Source organism: Brachycentrus maculatus, unplaced genomic scaffold (assembly GCF_059751285.1).
Source record: "Brachycentrus maculatus isolate JH-2025_06_01 unplaced genomic scaffold, ASM5975128v1 h1tg000714l, whole genome shotgun sequence".
In the NCBI taxonomy this organism is placed as follows: Eukaryota; Metazoa; Arthropoda; class Insecta; order Trichoptera; family Brachycentridae; genus Brachycentrus; species Brachycentrus maculatus.
In genome coordinates, this window is record NW_028281445.1 from 222,501 (window position 1) to 235,096 (window position 12,596).

Here is a 12,596-nt window from a genome sequence, read left to right on the forward strand (position 1 = left end):
CACAACTTCGATAAATAAAGGAATTTTTCGAATAGTTCTTTGTTGGTGCTGGATTATAAAAGGTATGACTATGCCTATTGATTCTAATTGGACAATTTAGATATTTATTCCTCATCATATGCTTATATGCTATATGCTATTATTTTAGATATTTATTCCTCATCATATGCTTATATGCTTATATACTTTACATCTCACCAATAGATGTCTCTAGTGAAGTTCTAGTGATTCAAGAACAAGGTTTCTAAATCGGTTCATGTATATAGAACTTCCGAGAATTTGAGTAGTGTGGTTGTCAATTATGGGTAGAATTGGTGAATGTTACACGTGTGTAAAGTGATCACTTAAACCAGCCGATGACGGTCGTCAGCCCCGTAAATGCCCAGACCTCCATATTCTTCTTCATCTTTGATGAGATGTCAAAAAATAATATGCAAATAACTCCTGTAATTGGAGATAATCCAGATTTTGTGAACAAGTATTTGGACACACTCAAATTGTTGCTTATTTATAATTTAATTTTACTATAGTGTGTCCTCGCTGAGTTTTCCTATGCCTAAGGCACATATTATAATATTTATTTATTAAGATATTTGTTACTTATTCGTCCACCATAAGTCATGCAATTGTATATGACATGGACGAATGTTTATCAAAAAAAAAATGTTTAAAAGAAAAAAATAATTATGATTTTTTTTCGAAAAGTATTGATTTATTCATAAATTTTCTCCCCTTCGATATAATGCACTTATGCCAGCGCTTTTTCCAATCCTCGAAGCACTTCTGGAATGCACTTTTCGATATGGCCATCAGCTAGTTCTTCGATTCTGACTTTGTCTTATCAATTGTGGCAAAACGTTCAGTTTCGGGAATAGGAAAAAGTCGCAGGGAGCCTAACCTGGTGAATCCGGTGGTTAATGCATGATTACGGTATTGTTTTTGGCCAAATAATCACATACAAGTAAAAATCTCTAAAGCTCAAAATTTAGCCATTTTGGGACCACGCGTTTCATGCCCAAAACATCCGAGAAAATTGCATAGCATGAGCCGATTGATATGCTATCATCCTCTGCAACTTCCTTAATAGTGATTCGACGATTTTACAAAACCATTTTCTTCACTGTTTCGATGTTTTCTTCGTTTGTTGACGTGCTTGCAATTCTAGGAAAAAATATCGCTTGGACGTTAGGCGATTTGTAAAATGCAACTTAAACAACCTACTTTTAATATGTACGAGTCACTCGAGGTAGTATTTTTAAATCTCTTGAGTTAAGAAAAAAGTACTGAGGTAATGACAACAATGAATGACATTATCATTTATGATTTTTATTACAAAAGTGTAAGAAAACATTTTTTATATTTTCTTTGTGAGGAATTCAATCTACGATTGGCATGGAGTTGAAACTGTAGAAATTCTCACGTTCTAGAACTGATTTCCATATTGATATTTTACAGCAAATATCCAATTATTTATATGAAAACAGTTTGACGTAATTTTCTTGTCATGAACAAGGTAATGGTAATTCGATAGTCTGGTGAGAAAATGAGTGTTTATTCACCCTTTATTTCAATTAATTAAAGAACCAGTTTTTCAAATGAAATAACTGACTGATACCTGAAGCGGAGGGCTAATCCCCTTTTCTTCACGCGTTAACGATATAGATAACACTACGTTTAAATGATGCAGTGCCCTATGCACTATGGGGTGCGGATAAGGATTTGGATGAATAATTTTTAATAAAATACTTAAAAACATACACACATGTAAATAAATAAGTTCAAGTTATCTTTTGTTACTCTTTTGTTGAAGTGATAATCTACTTTCGCACCCATTATTCTAATAGTTTTTTATTCAACATAAATCGTTTTGAATATTATTAAAACCAATTATGCCTCAAAGTAATCACATGAAATAATTACGTTTACATACAAAGTTGTTGAATTCCTTAAGACCTATGAGCGTGTAAATTTCCAAAACACGTTTCCCAATCACAAACAAATTATATTATATAACATTCCCACATATTAAGACGTATGTACATATAAATATCTACAAATTTGATACGTTGATATGACAGTTAATTATTTAAGCTTTCAGTTTTCAGTTAATTAAGGCTAAAACTTACTCTTCATGGATATACATTGATATAAAGGTAGGGTAGACTGGGTACGGTTGAAACAATTTTGCTTATATTGTCCATAGTATTGCTCTTTACAAGTCAAGCGATGATGAAGATGCATTAAATACAAGAGCGTGTTTCTGTCTACTAATGGGAAGTATTATTGCAGTACCTGGTGTGTTATTTTTAGTGGGAGATCAAATTTAAAAAGTATATCCGATTTGTTTCAACCGTCCCCATACCAGGGGCAGTTGAAACAGTGATTGGGGTCAGTTGAAACACACGCAAATAAATCAATATTTAATATTGTAAGACGTTTTATTGATTATTTATTTTTGTTTTATAAATAATTATAGCACCGCATGACAATATTCATCAGTCTACAGATATGTAATGAACAAAAACAACTAAAAACATTGGCATTTAAAAAAAAACAAATCGAACGAAAATTATCTGTGAATAAACTAAAAGGAAACACTTCTTTCATTTTGATTAGTCATAAATCAAGCGAAAATCTAGCTTTGGGATCATTCCGAGTCGCAATTGTGGCAAAAATAGCTAAGACCACCTTTTGTGCAGTCTTCTTGAGCCCACAGTTTACAAGTGGTGCACTGTATCCACTTTTCACCGGATCTGCTCTCTGAATACAGACAATCAAGACAATAACACTCATCCTCTTCTGATGATGATTCCTGTTGCGTATTATGATTATTTTTTCCTTTAACGATCCTTCTACTTTTTCCTCCATCCAATCTTTTCTTGACTTACTTAGTCTTCATCCGTTTCAACCTTATTTCATGCTCCTTTCTTATCTCTTCTTTCTCTGTTTTTTTTAGTAGCAAGTATTTTGCAAGCTCCTGCTCCTGCTCTTTATTAAAAACTTCGTTGTGGAGTTCATATCCCATTTTCTTCTTCACCAGATGCATCTCGCTTTCATATATATACCTAATGAGCGAACAGTAGTTTAATCCATGCTTCTCCGCCGATTTTCGCAGTGAATCTCCTGCTTTAACCTCCTCAAAAGCGTATGTATACCTCGACAAGTCGACCTTCTCTCTCGAAGTCTTTCTTGCGCGTACTCTCGGCATCTAGAAAACAGAAGAACTGAAAAAACATGTTGTTTCAACCGTACCCACAAAAAATGTTTCAACCGTCCCCAACCCCTCCTTTAGGTGGAAAACAGAAAATAGTAATGTTAACAATAATGGCACATTAAAACTAATCACTATATCGTGTTCTACAAGCTTCATTTCAAACACGAAATCATACTCAATAATATCGTTTCAAGAGAAACCGTAATAAAAGGAAAATTCTCAGAACAAAAATACTTACTTTTGGTTATCAAAATACAATAGGACCTCCTACAAGCAATTGCACCGTGCGGCGAGCGATGCAACACTGATATTCGTGTTTGAACTTGTTGTCCGCTTTGTTCGTCCCTTGGACCCTTCACCCTACCGCATACGGTTCGCAAGATATTTGCTCTGTTTCAACCGTCCTTTGTTTCAACCGTACCCAGTCTACCCTACTTACAACATTTTGCGTGTGTCCAAATACTTGTTCAAAAATCTGGATTATCTCCAATTATAGGAGTAATTTTTCATATTATTTTTTGACATCTCATCAAAGATGAAGAAGAATATGGAAGTCTGGGCATTTACGGGGCTGACGACCGTCATAGGCTTGAATGTTCTATACATATATATGAACCAATTTAGAAACATTGTTCTTGAATTACTAGAATTTCAATAGAGACATCTATTGGTGAGATGAAAAGAAGCTTTTTATTGAGCAGAACCTCTTTTATTAGCATGCGAGGCCCGAATCCTGGATAATATTCACATACATAAGAAACACCAGAAAATATAATTTTCATTTTTATTATTTTACCTTATAATTTGACCAGTTAATATATTTACAGCATTTTGAGTGTGTTCAAATACTTGTTCACAAATCTGGATTATCTCCAATTGTAGGAGATATTATTCATATTACTTTTTGACATCTCATCAAAGATGAAAATGGAGAGGCGATAGAGATAACTATAAAAACCTCCTTTACACGGTCGAAGATATTTGCATTAAAAAAAATGTCTAGTTCCGAGCTGTGAGCATGATACGCTTTTGGTTTACAATACACGTCCGAACTGATGTCGCCAACACCCCAACTTACTTTTCAACACTTGCATAATCAATATATGAAATATGGTATACGTGTAATGTGTAATGTACATATAAATAATTTTATTTTATACGAGTTAATAAATCAACACGTACGTTACAGCGAGGCTAATCAAAATCTATAAATATTTTTAAAAAATGCGGGTAAGAAAACGAAAAACATGTATTTATTGTAACTGCAGACAATTGGTAGAATTCCAAATTGAATTTTTGGGTAATATATCTAAAATTAAACGAGGTTTATTAGATTGAATCCTTAATTTATTTATATATCGTAGTCATACAGGAGAAAGTGACCAAGTGCATTTTTTTACAAAAATGTGATTTTTGATTATTTGATATCTTCCTAGCTTAATATTGCCCTGAAAATTTCCCAAAGCAATTTGAAACTAGGAAGTATAATATATTGACTTGTCAAAAATGACTAACTGCATTGATTTTTATTTTCTTGCTAAGCAAAAGTGACTTGTATGGTCCTCCTGAACATTTTACGTTTTGTTAGTTGGTCACTTTCTCCTGTACGACTACGATATATATGTTGATATGTGACGCGTTTTATTAAGACATTATCAAAAACGTACGTTACAGCGAGGAAAGGATTACAGTGGATATTCTTTCCTACCAATTTAACACTAACAATTTAATTTTACGATAACCATAGATAAAGTAAGGGTGTTATGTTGTCTCATGGTGTTAGAAAAATAAATTATTATATCAGAAATCACGGTAGGAATGAAATGAATATCTTATTCTACTTACCCGACAGCCTCCTTGTAGAAGACGCTAAAGAGAGCTATTCCCACCCCCGCTCCAGCTTGTGCTACCATCTCTACAAACTCTCTTCTCTTCCGAAAGTAGTGGCCCAGCATCAGGGAAGACGTCTCCCGCACCATACCGCAGCCCACTCCCAAGAAAATACCTGGAAAAAAAAGAAGATTTTAAGTGGATATTATTAAAATAAAACATAATTATTTTGTCTTTCTGAGAGTGACGAGTGGTGAAAATTACTCATCGGGAATATTACATACTTGAATTATGTATGTAACATGTCTAAATACAAAAAAAAAAGTTTATGATAAAAAATAACTTTGTTTTAGAATCATTATAAATATTTTATTATAACTTAATTATAATGTCTACCGGTTTCGAAGCTAACCGGTAGACATTATAATTAAGTTATAATAAAATATTTAGTGATTTTCAAACAAAGTTACATTTTAATTATAAAATGGAAAATCACTAAGTTTGTGCTTCAAATATAAATTCTAAATAAAGTTAATGTATTTATGTCATAAAATGTCACATTACATCGACATTCTTAATGTAAATTGTGGCAAAAGCAAAACATATCTGACCGTCAAAATTTAAAGTGTTATTTATAAGTAATGAGGTTGTAAATCATGACGTGTAGTATGTTTAACCAGTTCCCAGTTTAGCCCGAGTGTGACTCGGGCAAGTAGTTGTAGTGATGAGCCCAAGTGCTGCTCGGGAAAATCGTATTCAGATTTCTCGGTATTGATTTGGGAAAAATAAATTTGTGTTTTTTTTCTTCTTCTTCGTCTTGTTGTAGGCCTTGTGGCCTGTTTTAAGAGGGATTAGCCTCCTGCGATGTCGATTCCCAGCTATCGACCCATCTCTTTGGTGGTCTGCCCAGGAGTCGTCTACCACGGGGTTGGCCGTACAGTGCGATGTGGGGGAGACTATTACTTATTCTATCTCGGAGACTCTTTTTTTATTATTGAAGAATCTGACGGTGTTCATGAGTCTTGTTTTGACTTGTAGGTGACGATTTCTTGCACCGGCAAATTTTCTTGCCTAAATTCGACTGTTAAGTGGTTAAAGAAATAAATAATCTTCCTTAAAAAAATATGATATTCTTTCATAAAAAAGGTATAATGATACATGTTTCATATCGAGTAGAGACACCTTTATTATTTTGTTGAATGGTTGATGTATACAACAGAAAGTCAGATGACAGACTTCCACGTATCACCCTTCGAGGAATCCCTGAAGAACGCAGACCCTAAGCAGACCTCTGGGAGGTGGAAAGACAGCTGGGAGTCAACATCCCAAGAGCTACAAGTGGAGTCACAAACAGATCCTTAGGATCCAGTAAAAGAAGAAGAAGAGAAGAAGAGAAGAAGAGAAGAAGAAGAGAAGAAGAAGAGAAGATGAAGCAGATTGATGTATCCGGAGTGAGGTGCTTACCATAGCTGATGACGGCTTGGTGCAGTTGCACTGCGAAGGAGGTGAAGAGACACGCCAGGGCCAGCAGCAGGCCGCCTAGGACTGCTGTGAGGCGGGTGGACTTGCGTCTGCAGATGGCGACCACCAGGGGAGCTACTGACAGCGACACGCCGACGCTTAGGCCTCCCATGCAGGCTGGAACAAAGATAAATGTTATTTATGAAAAATATCGCTAATGGCGGAGGTGAATAGAGGTTATAGGTGTCTTATATAAACAATGTTTATTTGCAATGGTCTTGGATCCCTTTCAGATGTTGGTACCAATTCAATAGATTTGAATTGGAAGTATGGCTGATTGTGGAGCCATCAGATGAGAAATTTGTGAAGTATTTGAATAAGAATAAATTGAGAATATACTTTCACTTCACTCACGCAATCTGAATCTCAACAAATATATTTCACTTCTGCATTCAAACAGGTCTGATAACCTTTTTGTATATATATATATATATATATATATATATATATATATATATATATATATATATATATATATATATATATATATATATATATATATATATATATATATATATATATATATATATATATATATATATATATATATATATATATATATATATATATATATATATATATATATATATATATATATATATATATATATATATATATATATATATATATATATATATATATATATATATATATATATATATATATATATATATATATATATATATATATATATATATATATATATATATATATATATATATATATATATATATATATATATATATCCATATATTTATATAATTTAATACATACTTATATTGGTAACATTATATAATATATTAGACATTCCTTCATATATATTTTTTAAATAGCAAAAGGAACTGCATCATATAGACGCAGTGTTGTAACAAAACCCTAGATCTCTAATATGGTGGCCAAACGCGCAACCCACTACACTGCGGAGGCAGGCTTTAATAAACAAGTATAATATTTTATTAAGAAAAAAAATATGGAAATACTTCAATTATAATTTAAGCAAATTTTCCTGTCTATGTTATTGGTATAATAAAATAAGAGACATGATATAAAACTTTGATATTACATTCTAATAAAACGAATTGCGACTAAGAATTCCTTATCTTTTATCACAATATCATAAAACAGACGAAAAAGATATTTTGAAGATTTTTTCCAAATAATGGTACTAAATTGAAAATGTAATTTATGAATTTATTTATACACATATTCCACTCGGCTCAATTTATGTAACATTCCGAGACATTCTTCATTTACATTATTAAAGAAGTTTTCCGATATCTCGTGAAGAAAAGCAATTTCGCACGAAATCGAAAAAGTTGTTTTTTATAACTCCATTCTCAATATGTAAATAGAACTTAATACCGTTTTAAGTAATAACAAACTAATTTTCGATTTTTTACTCTTTTTACTAGAGTTTTCTTGTTTTATGCCCAGATAGGAAAAGAATATCGTGTACTAAATTTTTATGTAAAATTCTTAATAAATTAAACGGAAGGATACGTCTACAAAAAACATAATGCTTTTTATAACCTTATAAAGAGTTTTTTATGTGACGATTTGAGATATTTTCATCACAAATTTACATGTACCAAATTGCCTACTCATTAATTGTGAAAAAGAATTTTGCACTTCATGTATAGTATATGGTACCACATTTGTAATATTAATTCTAGGTTTTATTATTTTAAAAATCTATGTAACATATATCGCTCACTCCTTTCAAGAACGTCATAAATCAAAAAACTTGATTTTTCAGGAGAACGTTTTTAAAGTTTAAAAATATAATACATCGTATTAAAAATAAATATCAAGCCGCTTTTTGAACTTTTTACTGTGCAACAGATCTTTTTAGGTCAAACTTGAAGGTTTTTTCTCCATTTGAAAAATATTTAGTATATTTAATTTTTTTTTAAAAATAATACCTCTTCTTCAAAATGCAAAAACAACACTTTCTACCCTGTAGCGGGTAAATGTTAAGTTAAAAATATGCCACTTTTGCTGGGATATAGTACACTTTCTGGGCATTCCGAAAACATGCACAACTGAAAATTGTCGATTTTTGATTTATGACGTTCTTGAAAGGAGTGAGCGATATGTATGATTATCTTTGAAAATAAGGAATAATCATAATACGATATTTTCTTAGATTTTTACTAGTGACTGTTATTTTACTCCACAAGTATCTGTATCTCCCAGCAATCACAATTAATACACTGTATGGCATCGTACATAGAACTACAATATTTAACACACGGAAACACATAAAACAAAACACATAGCTCTTTTATTGATAAGCACTTTGATTATAATGCAATAAAGTCGTACGACCTGCTTCCATCATCCATATATATATATATATATATATATATATATATATATATATATATATATATATATATATATATATATATATATATATATATATATATATATATATATATATATATATATATATATATATATATATATATATATATATATATATATATATATATATATATATATATATATATATATATATATATATATATATATATATATATATATATATATATATATATATATATATATATATATATATATATATATATATATATATATATATATATATATATATATATATATATATATATATATATATATATATCCATAAGTTATTGGAAAAATAAACTTAGTATAAAATAAAAATAAGCTTAGTATTATAAATGATAAATGGTGGTTAGGGTGAGCCGATGGCGTTTTTTCGCGAATTCAACAATGAAAAAGGTCTAAAAAGTTGCATTTTGGATTTCACATAACGAGAAAAATATTTAAAAAAATATTCGATACTACTTTTGGCCCTCAACCTGAGCTCAAAGTTTTCGGAAAAGCCATTTTTTGCGCTTAACCAGCTGTCATTTCGTAATTTAGTAATAAAGACAGTATCATTAAATGTTATGATATGTAATATACTTTACTTAATAATCGTAAAAAGGCAAAAGTTTCACTTTACGTTGTTATAAATAGGTATCGTTGTTTTAGTAACTTTTTATTCCCATGAGTATTCGGCCGGCGCACGGCGCTCTAAGGAATCGGTTCCGCTGTACGTAATTTTCTTTAGATACCGGTACTTTGAAAATATATTAGTTCAATTATCTCTCATACAGCTTAATAAATAAGCTTAAATAGTTACATGTACCTTCGGCACGGGATAACTCCGCTGGGGCACATTATTGTAATTTTTTAATTGTGCGTTTGATGAACTATAAATAAACAAATGCCTTACAATTGCAAACAAATTAACTGAATATGACATTAAAATTATGTATCACTAGGGACTCGTAAACATTATTCGTAACTAATGTAGCTGTAAATGGGTATGCAACTCCGAGTACCCTGCTTTTGCTGGTAATCTCCATCTGATCATCCTAATTGAGAACCATTGCCTTAAAGGCTGGTTAAGGTTATCATTAAATTTCGTTAATCATGACGAATGAGGCAGGGTTCAGTCTCGATTTTTTGGCATTGAAGTCATCAGCGCTGGTAATTCACGAAATATTATAACGATTCAAATTGGATGATGTTAGAATTCGATATGTGAAGATCACTATTTTATATGGACTTATTCTTACAATGTTAAACTTTATATTATACTATGTATTATTTACATACTCGTATGAATATATTTTGGTTTTTATGAAATAATAATGGGAAATTATAACATTATTTTTGACATCTCAACATAGATGAAGAAGAAAATGGAACTCTGGGCTTAAACAGGGTATATTCTTCTTTATCAATGTTGAGATATCAAAAATAATGTAAAAATAACTCCTAATTGGGGATAATCTGGATTTGTGCGTAGGTATTTGGACACACTCAAGATGTTGAAAAATAATTATACGCATTAAAGATTTTAATTTACCTATCGCTCACTCCTTTCAAGAACGTCATAATTCAAAAAACTTGATTTTTCAGGATATCGTTTTTAATGTTTAAACATACAATACAATTTATTGAAAATAAATATCAAGCCACTTATTGAACTTTTTACTGTACAACATATATTTTTAGGGATAGATAGAGAAAAAACTCTGCAGGTTTTTTCTCCATTTGAAAAATAATTAGTATATTTAAAAAAATGATTAAACAATACCTTTTCTTCAAAATGCAAAAAACACATCTTTCTGCCCTGTAGCAGGTAAATATTAAGTTAAAAATGTGCCTTTTTTGCTGGGATATAGTACATTTTCTGGGCATTCCAAAAACATGCACAACTGAAAGTTGACGATTTTTGATTTATGACGTTCTTGAAAGGAGTGGGCGATATATACGCAGAGAAAGGGAATTATGCTAAAACTCTATATGACTTATGCATTTCATTATTTGCCATTATGATAAGCGCTCCATCTTTTCTTATCCCTCGAGGCGAAATACGAAGTAAGGGGAAAATAATAATAAATTAAAAAATAATACGCATTTCAAAACTCCACAAAGACAGATTTCCCTCAAAATAGAATTATACCCGACTTGATCTTTATCGTCCCTCGTACGTTTTAGAGTTCGGCTATCACAAACATTGCTTATTTCTTTGATCTCTTTGATATTTTATCGGGCAAAAATATCTGAAAACATCGTTGGAAAACTTTTAGTCCACAATTATGTTATTATACTGGTTGTTTACAAAATATTTATGTTTATGCATATGTAACCTTTCTTTAAAAACCTAATAGATTATATATATATCGTTTATAGATTATTTTCAACGTAATAATTCCGACTTTAAAGAGATATAAAAAAATGTCTAACCCAAAAGAAGCAAATTCATTTTAATCTTTTAAGTTATTTAATTATTTTTGAGATACTGGATAATTTACTACACCGATGACATATATTAAAAAATATATATACAATATTACAGGTGATCCAACTGAGATGGAGCATGCATTGTGTTTATACAAAAGAAGATGGAAGTCTGAGCATTCTAGGATTGGTAGTGCCATTCTACCCATGATTGACAACCACATTACTCAAATTTTTGGAACTCCTAGATATATATATGATAAATCTCTTGACACAGTACATCTGAGTTCACAACAGCCATGTCCAAAAAAATATGTTAAAATTAATAAATTCAAGTTTTTCCACATTAATAAATCTTCTTCTCTTTCATACCCTTATGTGCAACCAATGGTGCTTAGGGCACTGCATCGTATTGACACAGTGTCATGTTGTTCGTTACTTACATGAAGGCAAGGTAATCACTCCTGCACTTCAGGGACCAGTTCAGAGTAATATTAAATAAATATGTGAGTGTAAAATCACCAATATTTATTTTCACCCCCGTCTGGGAATCGAACCCGGGACCCCTAGCACTGTAGCTAAACACGCTAACCATTACACCACGGATGTGGAATAAATCTACTACATATATGAAAATATAGATTAAAGAGACCTTTAATATGAATTGTTACTTCAGTCATTTTATGCGTTTAAATGTTTAAAATCATAACAGATTATTGATTCATTTTATCAAATCATATTTCCATGAAACGTCAGCTTTTATATTATCAGATTAGACTTTCTAGTTTGCGAACTTGCTCGTGTGTATTTTATTAGTGTTCACGCGTCACAAGCGATTTGCTTGAATAATTAAAACAGCATGCATTCATAACAAGCGTTAATATTTCTTGATGAGATATGCTAGAGTAATAATGCACCGCTGCACCTTAGCAATGATTGACGCAATGCTCGGGAGCACAATGCACACGCTCATATTTCTGGGAAAATCTTCCACTGATACGGAATTGTCTAGACTACTGTAACTGTATGGAATGAAATTGTTCATACACCCGGTGTCTCAGTGTTGAAACGGAAATAGGGCAAGACATCTGATACAATAGAATCATAATGAAAGGTTTCTCTCCTTTTTGTATGATATGGTTTCAACTTTCGGGGCTATTCTAGATAGCGCACAGTCAATTAATGTCAAATAGAGTAGTGTTGTATTTTTTAAATGACATTAGAAGAAAGCAGATTTATCTGTGTTGAC

The 12,596-nt window shown here is 31.3% G+C and overlaps 1 protein-coding gene across 1 annotated transcript in view; it reads right to left on the bottom strand.

Moving 5' to 3' along the window:
• Window positions 1-12,596, bottom strand: part of LOC148300455 (monocarboxylate transporter 8-like) — a 169,827-nt gene that overhangs the window by 25,326 nt on the left and 131,905 nt on the right. Inside the window, exons 4-5 of the mRNA XM_088274743.1 lie at window positions 6,509-6,682; window positions 5,060-5,219 (exon numbers count right to left, since the gene is read on the bottom strand). Of these exons, the coding sequence (XP_088130869.1) occupies window positions 5,060-5,219; window positions 6,509-6,682 (334 nt within the window). The remainder of the gene's footprint in view (window positions 1-5,059; window positions 5,220-6,508; window positions 6,683-12,596) is intronic.